This window comes from Leptosomus discolor, chromosome 5 (genome assembly GCF_034619465.1).
Source record: "Leptosomus discolor isolate bLepDis1 chromosome 5, bLepDis1.hap2, whole genome shotgun sequence".
NCBI classification, from domain to species: Eukaryota; Metazoa; Chordata; class Aves; order Leptosomiformes; family Leptosomidae; genus Leptosomus; species Leptosomus discolor.
Genome location: NC_141395.1, coordinates 73,559,598 through 73,583,855, shown reverse-complemented (window position 1 = coordinate 73,583,855; position 24,258 = coordinate 73,559,598). Strand labels below are relative to the sequence as shown.

Here is a 24,258-nt window from a genome sequence, read left to right as displayed (position 1 = left end):
CTGGGTGTCTTCTCCCTGCCAAGCAGGATGCAAGGTTTTGCAGCATTCATGGTAGACAGTAACTGAACAAACGCTGCTAATATAAATTATTTAAAGTCTCTAAATCTCAACTTACTCAAAAGACAAAACCTCAAAACAAGTTATGGACATTGTAAACATTCCTAGATGAAGCTGCATGTGTTTTATTCAGCAATTATTCAGATCAGAAAGCTCCTATTCGGGGAGCACTTATAATCTATTTTAATTAATCCATCAATAGATCCAAAAAGGACATTTGATGAGCTCTGAAAATGAAAATTTTCAGGAAAACTTGGAGGCAGAGCTCATCAACATCTCTCATGGCACGAACTGCACTCATTGTTCACTCTTCTGTTGATTCAAAATAAACTGACTAGTAATTTTATATGAAAACGCATTTTTAACTGCAGGAAGACTGCATGAGAGAATCTGTACTTTGCATGCTCACAAGTTCAATCTCTTCTGCCCTTCTGTCATATCAAATACAAAAATACAGACATTCCATTTGGGATGCTAACCTTGAAATTTTTAAACAATGTTGTAAATGGTGTTCAATGAACATTATTTGAGAGTTGGCTGAGTGCTTCTCTTTGGCCACAACTGAGCACACTGTAAGGCACAACTGCACGTCTAAGCCAAAGCAAACATCAGCAAACATGTATTATGCAGATATGATACATACACAGTGCACACACATTGTTGATTTATTGACTCATGGAAGCACGCTCATTCCGGGACTTCCATCAAGTTTCATGTAACACTTTGATTTCTGATAGAGAACATGATTTTCTGCATTTGATAAAGGTAATACCAGGTACTGTTAATACTGTAAACAGTTTATTGGAAACCTAATTACAGGACTCACCATGAAATTTAATACTGTCTACTCCTATTTTAATCCCTATTCCACCTCCCCCGTTATTATCTAAAGCTATTGGTATCATGGTTGATTCAGATGTTTTCATGTGTTATAAACTAGACAGATTAATCACATAAAACAAGACTCACCAGTGGTTTGAAATAAATGCAATATTTCACTAGTAGTTGGAAAAGCCAATTACCCAAACTTCTGTGATGTGCAGCATTTCTCCATAAACGAAAAAAGTTTCATTGCAATCCTTTATTGTCTAATGTTATTTCTAGTTTCTAAGACAACTTTTAGTAAAGAATTTTAGACTTAAATCAGGATAAAATTTCTACAGAGGGAAGCAATATTAGACAGAAAATGAATGCATGTAGAAATCCTTCCCACTTAAACATGGTCACACAATCGAATCTGTGGCACAGCCAATAAAAAAACAAAATCCTTTTTACCTTGTGTATTTTTAGTTTGCAGACCCCACCTGCCTCTTCCTCTGACTTCAATCAATGCAAAAAGATGTAGAAAGTTTCAATTAACAAAAATGAGAATTACTTACCAATTTGTAACAATACAGGTGTTACCAAAGCTGTCTCCATGGCATAACAAAATTCCCTGCCAAACATTACTGCACCATGCATCACCCACAGGCGTATCGGTATCCGGTCTATGGATCCTTCACTAATGGTCTCCTCCCTACTTTCATTCTCCTTGTTTTCTGGTTTCTGAAGCTGTGCCACAGGTAGATCTTGAACTTGCATAGATTCCGAGTCAGCATTCTGGGGAGCCATTTTCATTACCATAAAAAATATATATATATATATATCTGTTATACCTATATAAATAATACTACCATAACTCCACAAACAAGTTAGGGTGTCTTCTCTTTCAGCTTCTGTTCCTCAGGCAAGTAATGCTTATATTCCTCTTGTACAAACAGGTATCTTGCAACTTCTTGTATAGATACGAGACATTAAGAACAAAAAGCTATTTGGTAGGAATTTCAACATATGGCTTGCTGGTTTACTGTGAGTTAGAGTTAAAAATCCATAATTGCCATTCAGTTAATACCAGTTTCATAATTATTATTGAAGAAGTGCTGAAGTTGTTATTCTTGCTACAGAGAGGTGGAAAGGCGACACAAAGAGGTGCTCCACTGTTAATCCCCATCGAGTGGCTGATTAATCTGCAACAAAAAGCAAGCATTTAAAAATTTCAATAGCGTTTTTCAGGATATTGTGCCTGCCCGCCCCTTAACCATATACCCTATTTCCTGCTTAATGCTTTCCATTGTCCTTGCCTAGCGTAGGGTCTTTTATTCCACATTCCCTCCTACCTCTGGACTTTACATTCAAATGCAGTTACTCATATTTAAATGATACTTAACTGCACTCATAAGTTCCTCCAGTTTGTGGTCCTACACAAAGCCACAGAAGAATATATCAGTGTATTTGTCTGAGAGCCTCAGAACGTCGAACACAAGACTAACAAATTCTGGGAAATTTAATGCAGGTTCCACAGAAACAGCATAGGATATTCCACTACTATGCCAGGAAGATGATTCATCAATTACCATTTACTCACTGGCCACACAGACATCTCCATTTAGACTTTTGGAAGTTACCAGTTACCTTCCAGTAACCATCACACCATTTTATAATGAAGATAGTCCTCAAGCAAGCATAAGCAAAAATAAGCCAATAGGAATATAACTTTAAGGACTGATATTTAAACTTCTAATGAAGATATATACAGCATATGCATCCGTCTTCACTTTCCGCGCAAAAGACCAGAGCACCGTACTCCCACATCCTAGGAGGCTTCTGACGTCCATGAAAGTAGAATGGTACAACATCTTCCACCATACATTAAAAATATTCAAATATATTCCAGCCAGGTAAGATGAGCTTCTCCTGTATTTCCCCCCCCTTTTGTGCCACAAAGACCAAGCAGAGGTACATACTGTACCATGTCAACTGAAATATGTTTAAGCACTTAGGGGGAAAAAAAGAAAGTATTTTATAAGAAGTCAGATTACACTATGTTTTTACTAGAGGAATGCATATTAGTATCTATGCACACAGTGTGACTGAACTCGTATCCCAAGACAAAACCCCTCGGGGGTATGGCTCTGCAAGATGCTGGCTTTGGCAGCAAAGCTGCCCTAAGAAGTCCCAACGCTGCAGTTCCCTACCCCTTCATTTGTGGCAACAAAAACTCTTTGTGGGCTAGAGCATAAACCAGGTAATTAAGCGGTGAACCTAAAAATGAGCCTTAAGAAAAAGATGACATGTTTGGGGTTTAAAGCACATCACAACAGCAACTCTGTTTCAGCATGACCTGACACACTGTGCTACTAAACGTGCAGCATAGGAACATTATCCTGAGCACTCCCTCCTGCTGATAATCTCCCTCGAGTTGTACCCCCCTCATGGGTATACTGAGTGTATTTTGTTCTTCCATTCAAAAGCATCTTTTTTGATCTGGGTTTTTTCTCCTCCCAGGCTCTCCAAGATTATTTGAGTTCTCAGATTTGATCACCTCAATAACAACGTAATACTAAAATTTGCTTTTGAGCTAGTCAAACCTTTAAATCACATAAGAGAAGTTAAAATAACTTACTGAATGCAAGTGCTATAAGCAGAGTTGGAAGTTCAAAGTTTTAATCTATAAGCATGAAATAGCTCAGAACAAAAAGGACTCAAGAAAGCATTTCTCCACCCACTCAGAATTAACAGGAAGAGTTGAGATGCACTGCCTAGGGTTACTGAATTATGGCACAGACAGGTACTTATTCAAGTTCTTCATAAGCACTTTGTTTTTATAAAGGTTTTTCTTTCCACCACTCTGGGTTTGGATTTGCTAAGCTCCTGCACTCAGCAGAGTTCATTTGCCTCCTTCCAGTAGTTAGTACAGTGCTGAATTCGCATTGGGAGGGGAAAGGATGCGATTCTCTTACTTTGCTTTAGAGTCTGAGGTTTCAGCTCAGTCCTTGAAGGGCTATTAGTTTATCATAAATACAAAGTTAAGTACTGTGTGCATGAAAAAACCCCCATACATTCACTTGTCGTAACAAAAGTTCTGGGTGAGTAAAACCTACAAAACACAGGTTCCAGAGTAGCAGTAATTATTTTAATTACAGACTAGTCATAAAAATGTTTAATTGCTGGCAGACTCAGGCAAAATTACATTCAGTAGAATTTAAAAGCTTACATATCAGCTATTATTATCCAGAAATCACTCAGAACGTGTGTTCTATTACAGACTAAGGGTCATGAATAACGCTCCTGTAGAAGATGGCTTTAGTCTCTAGCATTTTCTTATGCTTAATTTCCCCTCTTGTCACTGGCTATGAAGGATTTAACTCGATTTCCCTAAACACCTCATTTAATACACAGTTACAGGGTAGCAGAACGAGGCACTGTGAGGCAGGCAGTTCATCACACCAGAATGTTTTGTGATGCACTGGGACAGCCTGCATACACGAGCAGGATGATACCAGCTTGGGAGCATTTGTCACTGGAAAGGATAAAGAGGCAGGACAAAAGAGGAGATCTGAGATTTTGCCCATTTGAGCGAGACTCTTAAGGGATGACTGAAAAAGTTATTCTTGAAGTGGAAGATGATGGGGAGCGATGAGATAATTTAAGAGACAGGAATAATGGATGATAGATGGAGGTAGACTTTGAAGCTGTAATTGACATAGATAAGAACAGTATATTTTAAACATGCCAGAAAAAGCAGTTACAATATTCAAGTGCAATAGTGAGAGGCACAATGGAAAGGTTTTATCTAAAGGAACAGAGAATTACTGTTCCATTATGCCAATTTTGTAGTGAGCATAACGCCAGTCTTCCTGCAGCACTTTCATCTGACTCCAAGCGCATGTCTAATACAAGAGCCAGAGAATAACAAGAGCCTCTCAGAAAGGTCTTCCAGTTCTTTCGTTAAGCCCTGCTAGGTTGTGTTCACACTCAGTTTAGACAGATCCAGATTTTGCTGCTGCTTTTTCCAAGTTCATTTTGAATTTGGCAAGTTTGAGTAGCGGCATTCCTCCTTATTGAAAAGGAAGACAAATTCATTTGCGTGCTGGAAGTAAATATTACAGCAGCTTTTATGGAAAGAACTCCAAAGTAAATAGCATCTAAAGAGGAGCTGGATTAAAATACCGAATCATACCATCAAGACTAAGGAAGGGACTTCAAAGACCATCTAGTTCCACCCCCCCTGCTGTGGACAGGAGCACCTTTGACTAGACCAGGTTGCTCAAAGCCCCATCCAACCTGGCCTGGAACACTCCAGGGATGGGGCATCCACAGCCTCTCTGGGTAACGTCTCTGACCTTTTTCTTTTTTTTAATGTTTGTTGGCTAGTAAAACCAAACCTGAACTGACAATAATTTTTTAAAATTGTAGTATTGAATATCCATGGTAATTTCCAGCACAGTCCCTTTACTCATGTGGTTCAAAAGCTGTATTGTGTGGAATCCACCTAAGAAATAGGCCAGCATTAGTATTAGCATTTTTTAAGAAGTGATGAATTAGGCTTACATGTCATTCAAGTAAAATAAGTACTAAGAGAGCTGGCACCCCTTCCTCAAGATGTCGAGAAGCGTGGTGGCAAAAGGTTTCACAAAGACAGCTTCCCTTTCATCTGTACCTTTCTGACTGTCCAGCCATGCAGCAGCTAAACAAAATAATTTAAAAATGTGAACTGGCACATGAGACAGCATTTATCTCAGGAAGCTGAGACCATGTCATGTTCCCCCTTGCACTCTCATTATATTTTCCATAAAGTTTTAAAAGGCATTTTCATGACTAACAAAGACTAAGGAAGCAGAATGAAGAATTTCAGCCATGGAAAGCGGTTCACACTGGGCATTGTACAGAGGTTGGGTATGAAGAGAAGTTTAGATACAGAAATATTCCTGATCTTGCAAAGTGTTTATGGGAGGACAGGACTGATTACACCAGCTCTTCAACTTATTTGCACACATTTTACTTTGACCTTTGGCCTCACCGTGACAATGACAAAACCTATAAAGCGGTAGTTAATATTTCAATAAAACAGGCAAGTGATTTATTCTGAAAACTAATCTGTAAGCAAAATTTTATAAAAGCCACTCAAATTGCTTGCACTCTTATCTGTTATACTGTTACTATCTATCTTCCATCTAGGCATAAATCATAACATGACTATGTGAAGCACAAATGCTGCAAGCCTGACAAGGCTGTGTGACAATAATCTGGTGCCTCAAATAGGTAGTGTTCAGAGACAAAGCACACGAACCATCGAAGGACCAGGGGAAAATTACTGCCTGCCTTTAGGGTTTTCCAAAGAAGAAGAAGAGTTACTTAGATGATATTTGTGGCCCACAAAATTCAGTGGTTTTCTTTTCCCTAGTGAGTAATAAGATGCTAGAGATAGACAAAAAGCTCATGCTAGACAATTATGCAACTTTATCACACTTCTCAGCCTGTTCTATAAGTTTAGGACTTTGAGGTTGAAAATCAGCATTTTGGCATTTGAGATACCATCACCTGGAGGTCAGAAGATTGGTAGTACACCCACCAATACCAAAATAAATGGAGTTAACAGTGATCCTGCCCAAATCTTTTAAGACTGAACGATTTTTAATGCATTTTTCCAGGTATCTCTTGCTAACAAGGAACAGGAATGTGCTGTTCAACAAGCAACTAGATTTTCTGAACCAGGGCCAAAGCATGAGACTTTAATTAAGCTATGGAGCATGCAGCAGGTTTCAGGTAATCACACATATACTTCATTAGGCATTAATAAAGCTTGGCAAGTAGATAACAGTTAAATGGGCCCAACTGGATACCACAAGAAGATTTCAAATCTTTAGGAGTACTTTCTTCCCCAGAAGCCACAGGCAATCCTTAAGGCATTTATCGGTGAAGAAACAATTCATTTCAATAGGGTAGGTGTGCACTAGTTACGAAATCCTAAGTCCTGAAGGGAAAAATAAGCACAGCCTAAGAACAACTGGAACGATCAAATTGAAAAGGATGGAAACGGTTCTGTTCAAACACTATTGAATGTCTGAGGGAACAAGATGGGGATTGAGCAGTGGCGAACGACCCCCTTCTCTCATCCTGGTCTTCATAGTTTGTTGCATTAGCTTCTGATCACTTATCTAGCCACCTCTTGCCTTCAAGATCTGCCCCTTACATTATCATTACTTTCTTTACATGTAAGTATACAAATCAAAGTCTCCTCAAATCACGGGAAAGAGAATCAGTTCTACTCCACAGGAATTGTTTTCTAGTGATGTAGGAAATACTCCTAGCTCGAACAAAGACACTACAGTTTTAAAGAATTTTACCTTCTTGATGCTGAAGCAAAGGATGAAGAGACACCCTGAGCCATCATTGCATACAAACGTCTTTTCACTGTTTGCCACATACTTCATAAGGGAAAACAGCCAAGAAGGAATTCTTAGAGAATTTAACTAAGCTTTAATGATTCTGGTCACAGTTGTCATTGGATCACTAACAGATTCTAACGTGACATTCTGCATGACACATCGAGAAAACCATAAACAACAAAAACACAAGGTAGGTGTACTTCTTCAGGAAATACTCATGTGTTTGACTGGAAAAAAGATGTGTAAGAGTCCAGAAGCTGACAGTCTAATAGGACAAGATTTTTTTTGTCCTCCCAGACTCTCACACCTTATCCTCCTTCAATTCTGCAATGAGTACATCCCACAGGCATACATGCTGGTAACCATACTACTTCACCTGTGAACCATGTTAGGCTGGCAAGCCTATAATTGCCCAGTCATTCCATTTATTTGTCAAATACTTTTCTGCCAAGTTGCTTTATGCTAGGGTTTTCAAGTAATCTGGCCATGTCTTGAAAAGTTATCTAGACTGACTGAAGTATAGCTTTAATATTAGCATTGGAAAGAAATGCATTCTGAGTTTATCTGGCTTTTCCTCAGATTAAATAAATGCTTGGCTGAACACTTCTACCCCTATGCTCAAATCCTCTGATGCTCCACCATGCCAATAGACAAATAGCACATTGCTGTGAAAGAGCAGCTCTTAAAGGCAAGGCTGACCTTCATCCCTCTGCAAGCATGGCTACACCACCTCACAAAAATCTGTTGGTTCTCACAATACATTAAAAACTTTTCCGTAAGATGCCGATCCAACTGATTTTGTATGGCTGACTCCTCCACAATTAATTTTGTTCTACAGATCTGCAACAGGGACAGTAGGTTCCACTACAGAGGTAGTAGCAGCTGAAACCAGATAGATACTCCTTGCAGGGCAAACCTGTTTGCAGCTTCAAATTGTAACAGCAAACTACACTTCTGCTAGGACAGCCTGTTTTGCTAGCAAAGGTAGTTTTCTTTTACAGTCAGCTGCTTGCATAGGAATATCACATAAAATATGTTACCAGCTTATTATACTGCTTACACTATAGGTTTCTCAATCACTTTAAGCTAGCATAAACAAGTACTTCCTCTAAAAGCAGCAGTCTGTTCTTCCTTTTCTTTGCCCCAGGTTCCTTACTCCCACCCCTTCCTGCACAGCCGCACAAACATCTAATAACGAACCACACAGTGTAACCGATCTAGCTTGAAAACTAAGCTGACAAAAACACATCCAAGAAGCTAAAAAAAATTCTTCATAAAGTCAGGTTGGTTTTATCTGATTGCATGGCTGCATGGATCCATACCAACATAACAGGGGAAAGGAGGAATAGGGGCAGCTAGAAGTATTACTTTGGGTAGCAATACCCAAAGCCATTGTGAAATTGCAGCTCACAGAAAAGAAGTTGTTTGTGGATCCCTGCGGCTACGAGGTCAAAAAGCAGGCTCGCCTGCCCAGCTCAAGACACCACCTTTTCAGAAGGCAGCAGAAGGATCTTCAGTCATGCTGTGAAAGCCATCATGTATTCTGCCTCCTATTCCTTGCCAGGTTGCCAGATGCAAGGCAGAATACCACTTGTGTGGCCAACAGGCAGCTATTTTCTCCCCGGTTGTTTTGCGGCTCTGTTGCTAATTATTAGCAGCCGTTTATAGTAACAACTGGCCACAGGGGAAGTTTCTTTGGCCCATGTCAAGACTCAAGTGTCCAGCCACTGCAGCAGGAAGAAAAGCATCTAGAAAACATACCTGGAGGTTTTGGCCTGGATGGACAAATGTGCTCAACTAATCTACTTGAAGTTCAGCAAAGGGGCTGTATGCTTCCATGGTCTGTTTAAGCCTCCTTCATAAAAGTTTAGAGTCAAAAAATTCTGTGACTTTCTAGAAGCACCATCATATACGTGAGTCATGAGGCCTTTGGTTCCAAAAGGCAGCAATTACAGGCAGGTAGTTGTTTACATTCCCATTAAGACTTCTCACATGGTTAAATGCAAACACAGAAAGATTTTTAGCTACTGCTTTCTAAAAACAAAACTATTAACCCTATCAGAAGAGGAAGACTATACTTGTTTGAGAATAATGTCTTTAAAAATGCAATTATAGCACATATTACTTAACATCAGTCCCATATGTGAGCAACATTACTCCAGATCCTGAGAGGAAAGTCAGCCTCTAATTTTAAAACAGTCTTACACTAAACTGGACTAACCTGTTTTGAATCACTAAAAGCCTGCCAAAGGAAAAAGGTTAAAGCTAACTGGGTGCAATAAAGAACCACATTTGACATGCCCTAACTTTTAATTCACCATTCAGGTAATCAAAGGCATTGAAACACAACAGCACAAAACAACTTGTTCTACAAGGATACCATGCCTAAGCGACCCTACAACTGACAGGGAGTGAAGGCTTAGGTGAGATTTTTAACAAGTTCATCTTGAAACCCGAGATTTAAAAAAACCCGAACAAACAAAACCAAAACCAACACCCCACCGCCCCCCACCCCCCAACCCCACAAAACCCCAGCAAAACCAAACAAAAGCCACTGGAACCAGCACAGTGCTTTTGCATCATGACCTACTTTTGAGGCTACCACACAATTTAGGCCACCGAAGCAAGGTTTGGGAGGGGGGAAATCATTCGGCAGTGCATTGTGAATGAAGACGATATGGAGCAATCCACCTCATGCTGAGAAGCAGCATTTTTTCCACTTCTTGCAATGCAAACTTTTGCCTGCCCTCAGGACTCTTCACACACTGTAATCCAGTTGATGTCTTTTACAACTTCTGCCTTGCTGTTGTTTAAACCAGGGCATAATTTTTGAAAAATACACTCATCTAAGAGAAGCACAGGTTTCTGGCAGCATTCCTACTGTTAAGACTGAACATCTGACATCCTCAACTCCTCATAAAAATATCCAAACAACAATCCTCCCCCGCAATGTAAGAGCAAGGGTGCGTGCCACTTCACTTTTAAAGGGTTAATGAAGACTTGGTGCATCCCCTTCTGCAGTATGTAACAAAATTCCAGAAATTATTAAAACCTGACATAGACAGGCTTCCAACTCCAACCCTGCCAATATTAAATCTTCCAAAGGGTTTCCTGCCTACTTCTTTGCATAAAATGTGGCCTTGACTAGAAGCCTCCTTGCTTTCTTGGGATCCTCCTTCCACCTCCTTCCAGCTTACTCCAAAAATGACCAAGAGTGAGATTTCAGCTCATGCTAGAAGACACGGCAATGCAGTCACAGATAGCAATCTGTGCATGACAGACTCCCCTGATAGGCTTTTTCCTGCACAGACACACGGGGAGGAACCGAAAGCTTAATACATAAAGTGGAGAGATGAAGGTCCTCATGACATTGGGGAAAACATCTTTGTAAGACAACACTGTTTCATCATTCTTTATATTTTGGATGTCAATGTAATTTCCGCAGCCTGATCATATTACTTGGAAAAAGATGTAGGAAACCATGGATCTTTATGAAATTACTGAAACAATTCTGGGAAGCCATCTTTTTAAAAGGGATCCAGAATTTAATGTAAGACGGACTTCATTCAGTAGATTGGATATTATACTGCTCCCTAAAGGCACTGGCTGTTACTAATATTAGATCAGATTACATTGTTAAATCACTGCTGCTGCTGTTTTTAGTAGGAAATACTTCATTTTCTTAAACTGGGGAGGTAGCGTTATCTGATTAAATTTATTTTTTATTTTACTGCTAGGTAAAAAACTTCACATATGCTCCTGTTACCCACATGTTTATTAATACAGACACATTAAACAACTAAACAGCCAAGGTGGTATGGGCATAAATAGCAACAGAGAAGCAGCCTTCCCAGCTAGCAGAAGATAAGACAGTTGGGACCAGTGATGCTGGTAAATCAGGCACTAAGAAGCAGTTTCATACTTCAGCAAAGACACAGGCATGCCTTATTTGTGACAGCTGGATCTCCAAGTAGCAGGTTCCACCCCCAAAATTAGATAAAGGTTAAGGGCAAGATAGGAAGCACTAACAGCTAAGAACTTTCAAAACCAAAAAAAATAACAGCTTAGTCACCACAGAAGCATAAAGAACACAAAAACTCACGGGGATGGAGATAATTCAAGCCAGTGTGCAAATATGCTGTTAGGGTCTGACACTGCTGCAAATAACTTTCACTGAGAAGATCCACTAATTTGGTCAGTCTGGTAGGAGCTAAGGATGGCCCGGTTTAAGCATGTCCTACTGAAGATCCTCAAGCTTTTAAACTACGTTGAACACAAGTTATCTCCCATCAGAATTAAACTGATTAATTCTCCCTGTCTCTATGAGGTAGGACAACAGAGGAAAACAAAATTAAGGCTATCATCAGGGAACACCTTAATAAGTTACCAAGTGGATTAACTGGAACAATCTTACCTGCCTGCAGAAAGAAGGACAATGTCTAACCCAGTGGGGCTGGTGGTGCAAGAATAATCCTATCAGTACATCGTTGCCACTAGCAGGTTTTTTTTTGCAAGTCCTTTCACCGAGGCTGCCCTCCTGATTGCACAGTGTGGGAAATAAAGTATACCAGCGCAACCATTTGCAAATTACCCTCCAGAATGAGCAATACTTTCTATAATAGGTTGAGACTAGTGTTTTGCATGAATATTCATCCATAAAAAACAGTCAAGCCAGGACCGCTTATTCAGCCTGTATATGCAAAGTTAGATATTCCTTGCAGATGTTACTGTACCTATGACGAAGAGCACAATACTTTATTTTCATGTACTGGCATTTGAACTAATTATATTCACTGCTCTGAAAATTCACAGGCTGGTTTCTTCAGGCTGTAAATGCTTAAGAAACCCAAATACTGCCAGAATATGTATTAGACAATTACAGAAGCTATTCAATAGATCAAGACAAAAAAAGAGCATAGCAGAGATCTTCATAAGCTGACTTCCTCTAGCATATCATTAACGTCTGCAAAGTCTAATTCATTGGTATTATCTCCAATTACCAGTCCCTAAACGCATTACCATCATTCGATCTCAGAAAATTCTGTTGAAGTAAGCTTTTGAAAGCATCCATAGAATTTTGTTCACCCTCCAACAAAGATCGAGAAGATAGGTTTTGTCCAGATTTTACTAACTGAGGAAATCACTCCCTCAGAGAAAACAAAACAAAACAAAACCACAGAAAAGGGGTTCTCACATTTCAGATTCTCCAAAGGGTTGTCAACAACTATATAGAACTGGTTATATCATCTTGCATTAAATATTCTCATTTTACCTTTTGAGTGAACTCACAGATCAAACTGGTACATCATCACTGTGATAGCTTGATAATAAAGCAACTGCTTACAGCCACACCAGCAGCGTGAGCCCACATTGATTCAGCATGATAACTGCAAACTGTGTCTTGTCAGTGTAAAGGAGAGATCCCTTCCCTTCCGCCTCTTCCCCACCCCAGCTTTGCATATCTTCCCTCCATCTGGGCCAAGTAAAATATTCTAACATCCCCTGATGACATGTTAAATAGAGCTGACTGCTCTAGTACTGAAAGAAAAGAATAAAGGTGTTTAGAGATAAATTTTTATTTCTTTCTGACTTCTTCCCTGGCATCCAAAGAGGCCTGCCTCCTAACGCAATCGCGCTGCAAAGGGTGCGGTAAAGAGCTGCTTCTCAGCCACCAAGACCTCAAGCCTGCAATGCATCAGGCGGTGCTAGCAGAGGAAACAGCTGTAGGTTAGAGCAGCAGTTTTATGGTGCAGCCCCTTTGGTAAACACCTTCAGTGCCTCCCTTTTGAAGCACAAGTGATTACAAACAAGCATTGAGGAAGCACACTCCATAAAAAGCATAGCTAGAGCACCTGAGCAGTTTTTCACTGTCCCAAATACCAGCATGACAGACATGTTTATGTTCATTGCTATGAAGTATAGCGATTTGATTTAGTTTCTCAATTATTTCAATAAACATTTGAACTGACCTAGCAGTGATACAAAGCCCGTATATTTTAAGTAAGGTGTAACATAAAGAGCCAAAATTAAAAATCCCCTCTAACACCAATAATTAATAAAATGAATAAATCTTAAGAATACCAGAGAAATACTTTGGCCAATAACATGGATCAATCAATGCTTAGAAGCGTTGCATCACCACACTGATTTCAGACCGTATCTACAGCATTTAGGAACAACAGTAAGAACTTCTGCAAACAGTACTTTAAGCAAAGCAGAAGCAGCATGTTGTTTAAGAGTTACACCTTATAGGACAAAGTACAGGTAATGAACAGACAACATTTTGGCCAATACAGTGTATTTCCATACCATCCAGTTTAGAAAATTTCAGTGCAAGTAATATTGTTTATAAGCAGCCTTGAAGAAAGCTGGTGGCCACATTTAAAAGCAGCTTGATTAGGACATATTTTGATTTTGGACTATGAACGAATGCTATTTTAGTAATGTGTTTTGCCAAGCTGTAACCCTGTTAGAACTGGCAGGATAAGATATTTACTGACACACACGCTAAAATAGTAAGAGGCTACAAGTGCTTGGCAGTTGGGCTCACTACATAAAGACCTGCTAGCAGGGAAGTATTTACAGGACACAGACCTCTTCCATTTGTGACTTTGTAGAGCTATGAAACACTTGGCAACAGCTTGTCAGAATTTGGCATTTTTACCTAATTTGGGAATGACTGTCAGCCTCTCTTCTCTTATAGGATGCACAAGCTCTAGCATCCATTCCACTTTAACAGCATACAGCTGGACCACTATGGGCTGAGTCTTGCAGCAGTTCTGCACCAAAGCTGAAGCGCTTTTACAGTCTGCTGTCATATCAGTGCACTCACTACAGCAGTTCTTACAGCTGACAGTCATCTTCAGCATGTGAAAACAAAAGTAAACACATCTCACAGTCCAGGTTTAGTCCTGTCATGTTCAGACAATTTGATCATGCTCTGTCAGTCCATCAACTCTGTCCTGTATGCTTGCTGCAAAATACACAGCTGCCATCCTTCCAGGGAAGTTTTACATATGCCCTAAGGAATCCTTTAGGGACAAACTGTCACTGTGAGATGGGGGCAGATCTCATCCATGCAACTGTAAGCATTGTTGTATGATCTAGCGCATAGATTTCATGCCCCTTTAAATCCCCACAGGGACATTTTCCAGGGGCAGAGTGGTTAAGAGGAATCGGCATAATGGTTTTGTCAGCTGAGCTATAACTGTTTGTTACGAGCCAGCCAGGGCTACCACAAGCAGGCCGTAGAGATGCTAACCTACATTGAACTAGCTTAAATATGAGTATTGGTTGGCCTCAGGAACTATATCCTCCCCCCTGCCACCTCAAAAACAAAACAAGAAATAACCCAAAACACGCTGTTTGGAAAGCATCTAGTCTTTCACAAGCGTTTTCTCTTGGAAGTTACTATCAGATATGTAGGCTTAAATTACCTAAAACATCCTCAGTGAAAGTCGTACATATGCTAAAGCAGCTTTTCTTGAATGTCCATAAGGACAAAATATTGTTGCCATAGTTTCTACTGGACGAGGCAGGCTTTTTTTAGTAGGATGAGCGTTCCTTTGCATAAAAAGGAATATTTAAAGTCACCAAATCACAGCCAACATTTATTTAGTTTTAAGATTCAAAGTGACTGCACTTGAGTGATTTTCTAGATGCTGCTGCCATAAAGAACATGGTAGTGAGAAGTTCAGCCCATACAAGTCTGATTGTTTAGAAAACAAAGCTAATCTAGGGGTTGTTTCTTGATGTGCAGCTAATTGCATACCAGCTGGAGTACCTTTTGAGATCATTTTCAGAGGCAGAATGAATTTGTGGTCAGATAGTATCACAGGTATTTCTGTAGGTAGCTAGAGCTGGTTTAATACTTGTAGGCACTGAAAACAGCATGAGAAAAGCAGAACAATGAGAGAAACACCAGAATTTCCATACACAGAATAGCACGATACTGAAGTGCAACAGCTGAGTTGGCAGGTTATCTTACTAGACATCTAATATCCTCAGAAAGGCATCTGATCCTCTACTCAGAAGTGTGTCCACTGGAGTCAGAGAACAAGCAGTAATTTTTCACATTCTATTACCCTGGATAGATCCTGAAGCCTCAAGCCAAGTAGGAAATACAGTTGGGAGATAGGGAAAGAAGCAGCAACCTGAACACCTGACAAAATAGGTTTGGTTTTGTCTTTATTGTTCAGAGAGACACCAAAATACATGTGCAGTTAGTGTAAGCCATCTTGAGAGGAAGGAAAACGAAAGGGACTCCATGGTCTGCATGAGTATACTTTCAATGTAAGTAACAGCTACAACTTAAATTCAGGACCCCAGAACCAGACAAGTGAATATAGATGAAGACTTTGAATATCTCCTTTCCATTTTTTAAAACACATATGAACTACAGGTTGGAGAATAGCAAGTGAAATTTGTTGAGTGTTGATTTGAAGGATAAACAGGAACAGAAATATCTTGTTCAGGGAAGTGTTTAAGATTAGTCCAACATGCACCTAACATTAAGTGATCTCCTGTCTGTTCTCTATGTCTACTCACAGAACATATCAGAGGAAGAACCGACTAAATTGAGAGCTGATCAATGAATGCTGCCTTTAAAGCACTGAAGCGATCTGCTTATGCATCTCAGTTTGACAGGAGCCTTCTCTAAACTATTGGACCTCTCTTGAGTAATAAAACATAGCGATAGCATGGGCTGCATGAAGACAGTTAAATAGCTCTCCATCTTCTGTCATCCACACACCTTTATCATGCTGCTTAAAGTTTGTGGTTGTGCCACTGACTTTTCCTCATCTTGCTCCACTTGCATTGTCTGGTATGCTTGTATGGTGAAGAAATACTACTTTTTACTCTGGTTTAATCTTCTTCGTGGTTCAACAGACACTGTTGAGAACAGGCATACAAGCTAGGGCATTCAGCTCGCTGCTTTATGCTTTCATTACTTTCTGTTCTCTAATACTAAAAGGACAGTGGATGCAGTCTCTCCTCACTGCTCCTCTGGAAAGCTGAGCCTGACCTTACAGTATTGTAGAAGTTACATCTCCAGCTCCCTGATCTATCACTCCTGATCTAGTCTTGGTGGCTTCTACTTGCTATAATATACTAATTTCTCCATTTTCAAAACTGACTTGATGGTCATCTTCCAGGAGATGACAACAACTGCCCACAGCAGCAACCCAAGCAAGGAGCATCACTAATCACATGCAGAGGTCAGATAAAGTATGATGTGAGCACATGTACACCTGGTTGAAGCTCTTAGGTGGTTTTGGCTAGATAAGTTTCAGAAAGGATGCTTTATTTCTGTGGTGCAGGCCTACATCTGTGGGGGAAAACAGGAGGACAGTCATAATTCCTATAACAAATGGATGAGTTGAAGTTGCAAAACCAAAGTCAAGTACTTGAATGAATACTGCATATTACCTAACCCCACCTTTTCAAAAGTTTTAGGTCTTCAGACTATTTCTTTAAAGAACTATTCTACTTTTAACTGAATACTTTCTTTTATCAGTTTGTTCTGGTACAAGATAGTGGCTTGGCATCCAACCCAGTTCCCATGAAGACAGTCAACACTTACAGGATTCCTTTCTCTAACATCAGAGCTAGCTAAATCCATTTATCACACATGGAGCTGGTAAGGGATAGCACATTTACCCTTGAATGATTTTGCTGCTTTGGGCTGGTTCCCTCACTGCTTGCAAGGTATTTATAGGCAACAGTTTGTTGGAATTAACAGACTTGTCATTCAGGTTAAGGAACTTGACTAAGTCCTTGAAGGGAGACAAAGCTGTTACCTTGATATAGTGATGTACATATTAGTCCTTAGGATGTGAAGTGTTAAGACTTGCTTAAAGTATATGGCTGTTAAGAGCAGGCAAACAAAAAAAACATCAAGCGAATGAGGCTTTGAGCAACTGACAGTTATCCAGTTCAGGCTGTGGTGACATTAACTTCTGCCTAGAATTTCTAGGAAGCCTGTTGGAAGCACTTTGGCATACTGGATGGCTTGTTATATGCCTTCTCTGATTTCAGTGAGAGACTTTTAGAATTGATTCTAGACAACTGGAATTGCCTGAATTTGATCACTCAAGAAGTCTTGCAGGAAAAATCCTACTCTGAAACACATGAAGGTTTTAATAAGTTAGCAGTTTTGTAGGATTTCACAGGTCTTAATCATAAAATCATAGAATGGCTTGGGCTGGAAGGGACCTCAAAGATCATCTAGTTCCAACCCCTTCATGGCATGGGCACCTCCCACTAGACCAGGTTGCTCAAGGCTCCATCCAACCTGGTCTTGAACACTTCCTGGGATGGAGCATCCACAACTTCCTTAGGCAACCTGTTCCAGGGTCTCACCACCCTCAGGGTGAAGAACTTCTTCCTTGTATCTAGTCTAAACCTGCCCTCTCCCAGCTTCCAATCATTACCCCTCGTCCTACCACTACATGCCCTTGTAACAAGTCCCTCCCCAGCCTTCTTGCAGGCCCCCTTCAGGTACTGGAAGGCCGCTATAAGGCCTCCCCAGAGCCTTCTCTTCTCCAGGCTGAAGAAGCCCAACTCTCTCAGCCTGTCCTCCTAGGAAAGGTGTTCCAACCCTCTGACCATCTTGGTAGCCCTCCTCTGGACTGGCTCCAACAGCTCCATGTCTTTCTTGTGGGTAGGATACTCAGATGGACTTAGAGAACAGCCTCCACAGCTTTTGCTATGAGGAACAGCTGACTCCAAAACAGTATTTCTAGGTAGGGTTTCAGCATCTTTCTAGTGTTGGTCCAGAAGTATCATCAGCTCATTCACTGAAAGCAGGCTTACTGAACAGAGATCTGCAAGGACTGCAAAGGACAGTCTGAAGCAAAAACAAAAATCCCAGCAAATATTTATTCAAGCACTGCTCCTGCTAGCAGGCTACTTAGAGAATGGATTACATTGTTTTCAGGAAGACCATTATAGCAGAGAAGCAGAACCCAAGTCAGTATCCTGTTGGAAGCAGATATTCTTACTTTTGTCCCAGTGTTATACTAGAGGTGAGGATCACCTCACATGACTAATGATTCCTCAACAAGCACAACAGCATTCAACCCGAACACTTCAGTGAGCAAAGCATGCTGTACATCAACTAGAAAAAGCTAGGGGAGGAAATAACAGAAAGGACAAGAGCCAGAAGACCTGACTAGAAGTCTGAAGGTCATGAGATTATTCTCCTTACTTAAAACAAAGGCTTGACAGTTGATGTCAAATGTAAAAGCTGTTAAAAGGACAACATGACATGATCTCTCCATCTACAGAAGTAATGACTGGGCCAAGTTGTAACAAGGATTATAGCATATTCTCTACATGCCATCAGTAAAAGAAGTGTTATTATTCATCACAAGAAAAACAAAAAGCAGGTTCACTCCTTCCTTGCCACACTCATAAGATAACTCTCTCAAACTGAGGTTGTGCTTCTTGCAGTTCTTGCATCTTCAGCTGGGAGCACACACACATTGTTGCTGAGCTACCAGGCTCCATAAGGGCAGACATTTACCTGCACTGCACGTGTATCTCTGCACCTTCAGTGATAACACAGGAAGCTGAGGAAGAAAACTATTCAGTTCTTGTAGCTTGTGACAAGAAAATACATGTAATATTTGACCAACAAAGATCTTAGAGTTGATGCAAGTTACTCGTCAGCACATGGATGTATCTGACATTTTACATTTTAGTCACTTGACAGTGAGGAAGCTCTTACAGTGAAAAATTTCATGGTTATAGAAGCTTACTTTAATGAAAAGCATTGCTTCCCCTTCTGGGCAGTATTTTATTTTGGCAGCTTTACTTAGAACACCATGCTTAGTCATTTTACTTTTCCAATTACAGTACCAGCTTATGCAATAAACTAATGTGTTTACTGTTTGAACAATCACCTGCCAGATTTCTGGGAGGAATAAGATTTGATTAAAGCAATGCAGTTAAGCATAATATACACTTCAGTGTTTTAGGTGCCTAAATAGACTTGAAGTCTTCATGTTGCTTTGTGTGGCAGCCAAAATTTAACAGACAAAACAGGGGCACCACAACTGTTACCTCATTTAAGTGAGATGCATTTATTATCCTGTAACAGCTTAAACTTTCTGTTCTTCCAGTAGCAAATTTTTAAGTTCAACACATTTCCTCTATAAAAATATTTCTAAAACAAAAAGTCAGGCTTTTGACCCATGAACTTCTCTGGAGAAGTACAGATCACTATATAGTAAAACAGACATAGTTCAAAAGGTCACTTCCATTTTGTTTTAAACCTTTATTTTTAAGCCAAAAGATACTCAGATTTCTAAGTTATAATCCAACATTAAAACAGCCATGACATGACACTATTATTACTATCCTTAGCTTGCATTCTGGTTTTCAGTGAAGTGGCAGTGAGTTTAAGATAACTCAGTTGGGGTAGACAGGGAATAACAAATGTCTGGAGAAACAGGATGAATATAAAATGTGCAACTATATCCTGTATTTTCCCCAGTGAAAGAATACTTGTCCTGTAAAAATAAGCTTCCACCAGGCTTAAACCTTTACTCACATAGAGTGCAAAACTCTGCAAATAAAGCATTATCAGCCCTCAGAACATGGAACTGAAATTAGCATAGACAAAGGTTTTCCAGGTTCAGTCTGAAAGGTTAATTCCTACTGAAGAAATTAATGCAATCAGAACAGACTCCAGTTTACTTTAGGACAGACATGGGGTAACATACCCAGCCATCTGGGTAGGATCTCGAGTGACCTGGTAAAAGTAAACTGAATGCACGTATGTGTTCTCACATGCTTTCTGTTAAACACTTCCTACCATTAGGAGCGGGTATAACTCCAATTTGCTGTGATTAAGCTGATTTCAGAAGTGTTGGCAGGTGTAGACTAAAGCCATACTCCAAATCCCACTAGATCATGAACAGTAAGGCTTGTCTGTCACTTCGGATACATCCTCTCCACATACACTGTGAGTGAAACCGTGCACCTAACTGATGAGAAGAGCTACCCAGACTTTCAGGCTTTCCCTGCAGAGTCTGCAGTTTAAGGCTGTGCCTAACCTTCTACTTAGAGGTCTGGGAAATGCAGATCTAACATTAAACTACAAGCCCAGCTAGAAAAAATTTGAGATCTATTAATCAGTCATGTAAGCCCTCTATATTTTCATTCTTTCCTGCAAGGTTGGAAGGACAGCATTATTATAAGCCTAAACCCTTTCAGTTGGCAAAAAGATAGACTTGTGTAGCTTTAGTCTTAGCTGCTCACAAACAACTTACACAGCTACAGTTTGTCCTGTGAGGCTAACGAATTAATGAAGGAACGTTCTGGGCTCTTGCCTGCTTTATCAGATATGATGGAGCAGAGAAGTCTCCAGCCTTGGCTTCCTGGCTTGCTCTCAGTCTAGTCCAATATTTTAAAAATTTCTTCAGTGCAAGCCAAGAATTGGCTGGTATTCTTATTACTATTTGCAAAGATATCACTACTACCCAGACAATTAAAAGCAAGTCATTTAATCCCTACATCAACAGTGAACAAGAAAATGAAGCATTATAATGGCACTGAAGCAAAAATAAAGAACCCATTTTTATTTAATACTTGTCACTAGCAGGTTTTCCAGTTTCCTCATTTTCCAAGTTAAGGTAGATACAATATTAACGAACTGAATGCCGCTCCTAGAGACAAAGTGTTGCTTTCATTTGCACAACAGTTCCACCCTGACCACATTAATTTAGATGCAAGATGGATACTGCATGGTGGAGATGTTAATGTGTTTAAATACTTCAGGTTAAATACATTAGACTCTGCCCTTATTAGACAATACAACCTTAGTATTAAAGCTTGGGGAACTATTAGCAAGACCTTTCCTAGAACACCTCTCTAGTTCAGACTGTTGGTTTTTTTTCCAAGTGCAAAGCAATTTTACTGAGAATGCTTCAAGTACAGAACTACAGCAGCTTTCTTATCCCATTTCCTAGAGGCAAGATTTCCAAATCATTTGGACTGCAGCAATTTCTGCACGTAATGCTGAAGTCTTATTCCCTACTTAAAGAATTTGGCATTTATAGTCAGTCTTAAAACAGTAATTGCTATGTAGAGACTTAAAGCTTTCTCTAGTAGGGATGTTTGACCATGGGCCACTTACCAGCCTGTGGCTTTGTCAGCAGGAAAGCCCCTAAAACTTCAAAGATCAGTGAAGGGCATCAGGGAGACATCAATTACTAAATTACGAGTAGGTAGAATGAGGTTGTGATGCACAATCAAGGCAACTTGTTGTCAATTTCATTAAAGGATCCTGCAAGTGAAATATTTAGAAATACCTACAGGAGGCTACTTACAGAGCCAACAGTGAGTCTGTTGACCAAAAGCTTCTGAAAGAGGCTTAAGTTAAGGGAACAGTGTAGCTATTATTGTACCAGTGATAAATTTAGGCATTAATTACAATCAGTTATTCAGTAACCAGCCTTAACACAGAACTGGAACTGATCTCTTGGAAAGAGTGTTAATTTAGGAGCATAGTTAATGAGGAAGAGAAAGCTATTGAGTGCAGCTCAGGGAAATACTGTGCAGTGCTGGGCTGCTGGAATGAGCTGCAAGTTTGTAGTCTGATGAACATATATGTTTAGTAGTTTGCCGTTATTGAGCACTTTTTTTTGTGCAAGTGTATCTTTCCATGAAGTGACTTGTGCAGAGGTAGGAAGATGCAAAAAAATCTGTTCAAGGAGTACAGAGTCAAGTTTATACTGAACATCTCCGAGACACATTAGGCTTTATGTAGACAAAGTGATATTACTTAGATCTAGCCATGAACGGGCTAAAAATACTCTGAAGCAAGGTAGTAAGGCTCTATCTTAAGTCACCACACCAAAGACTATTACTTGCCTACAAGTCTATCTACTGTTCCCAACTAGTAAAAGAATTCGTTACAATTTAATATCAAACCCACTAGATGAACAGGCATCCACGGAAGATGCTAGCACAAGATGCACTGGATGGGAACCCAAACCCTTTTATTTACAGCTTAACTGGGGACTACTACACAGTTGAAAGGCCATGGCAGATACACTTTTATCTAGTGCTCCAGTCCAGCTCATAGGCATACAAAGAAGATTAGAGATCCCCCTAGTACTATAGGATCAAAAGGCTTAATTTCAAATGGCATTCTGAATTGTCACACAAACTATCCCAGAATGACCATCTGGAAGAGGACAAATGTTATCTGGTTCAATGCTATTTCTCCAATAGACTGAGAGATCTATTACAATGCAGCTGCATATTGAGAGTTTTGAACAGACCATACCTGGAAGACAACGAATTGGAAAGGTGATTTGAAAGCAAAGCAGCAGAAAAAAGCACCACCTGTAAGGCCAGCAATAGTTGTAGGAGCATGAAGGGTACAGATAACTATCAAAGCAGTCCCCTTTTCAGACCATTGAAGGAGCTAAGTATTTTGCCTTTAAGGCTGTGACAAGCAATGTGAATAGCAGCTGTAGCCACAAGAGTGCTATGATGTTGGAAACAATCAGGATAGCTCCCACACTAAGAAGTGTCAGCCTTTCCCCCCCCTCTACACCAGAGTTATGAGCAGAACGAGAGCCAAGAAAAAAAGCTGATCACGAGCTGATTCCCCCAGATACATTTCAGACAGCAAACAGAACATGTGCACTAGATGTGTTAGTGTTAAAGCAAGTTCCATATTTGTTTTGGGTTATTTTTTTGAACTCTTGGGAGTTAGCTGGCCAGCCACACTACTCTAAGGAGCAATAGTTCAGACTGTCAAATCACTCCTCTGGGAGTATCCAGAGCCAGACTTGTACAGGCCAGCGTACTTGCTCAGATATTCCCCTCATAAAATGGGAGGAGTTTTTTTTACCCTAGGAGCATGTGTGCCTTCTTCCCTACAAAAAAAACCAACCACCCTGAAGCTCTGGTTACCTGGAAGCAAAGATCCAGCATCGATACTATTTTAATGGATGACTCCTGTTCCTCCTATTTGTACTCCCGTGTGCTTGATAAGCAAGTCGTAGGTTAAACAGTGCTCCGATTAAGTGTATTCTGAAAGACTGTTTGCTGTAAGTGACAATAGGAAATTAAGTGGCACAGAAATCTGACTATTCTGTAGTCATCGCTTGTTGGGTTAAGCCACTGGTTTCTGGATGTGGTCCAGGAAGACTGATCATAGATTCAAGGACAGAATGAAGATGATAAGTGTGACATGCAGTTGCGCTTTTGTACAACAGCGCTTTGAGTTCAGCCCCCAGTTAGATCATTTATTTATCTGGCACCGAAGGGTGATAATGGCTTGTTTTCAAGTCTCCAAAATAAATGAACTATACAGCATGCAGAAGTAGTCCAGGCCAGCCAGCAGAGGATAGAAAATATGCAGGGTCAGCATAACACTGGTTTCAATTTCAGTTACAAAAACATTAGAGCTCTCATTTAAAACAAGATGAGGAAACTCTGCTCTGCTAAAAGCACCAGTCTTGCTCTCCCCAGAACATTGATAAAATCCACCCCACACATAGTTTAGCAAAACAATTTGGGGGTAATACTTTCCTGCTGCTGTTTACACACTAGGATTTTTTAAAGCATCTTCAATCTATTTCTTAGGGCTAAGTTTTGTTTACCTCCTACCCTCTTAGGCCTTGCTACATGAGCAGCAGCTATTGACTGACAATTTCAGTCTTGCAAGGAAAGTAGGTCTGAGTCCACTCCCAGAGCACTTCAGGCCCCCATATTAGTCAGTCTTAAGGTAACACTGCAAGAGAGACTGCTAGTCGAGCCAGCCAGGTATCCTAAAGCTGGACACTAGTTTAACAGCCATATCCTTCATAAATGGGAGTCCTGGAAAGCACATCTTCCCCAGGGCTAACTGGGTTTTAAGAGTTTTATTAGTTGTCCATGTTTTAGAGACCAACTTCTCATCACCTATATATTGAGATTCATGTTCAAGCAGCCTATGTGTCAGTAAAGCCAAACCAAGTAGTTCCTCAGC

General features: G+C 40.1%; 1 protein-coding gene across 1 annotated transcript in view; it reads right to left on the bottom strand.

Annotated features, from left to right (window-relative positions):
* Positions 1-2,033, bottom strand: part of SLC45A4 (solute carrier family 45 member 4) — a 38,772-nt gene extending 36,739 nt beyond the window's left edge. Inside the window, exon 1 of the mRNA XM_086464994.1 lies at positions 1,437-2,033. Within this exon, the coding sequence (XP_086321120.1) occupies positions 1,437-1,680 (244 nt within the window). The 5' untranslated portion in view covers positions 1,681-2,033. The remainder of the gene's footprint in view (positions 1-1,436) is intronic.
* Between the last annotated feature and the right edge of the window lie 22,225 nt (positions 2,034-24,258).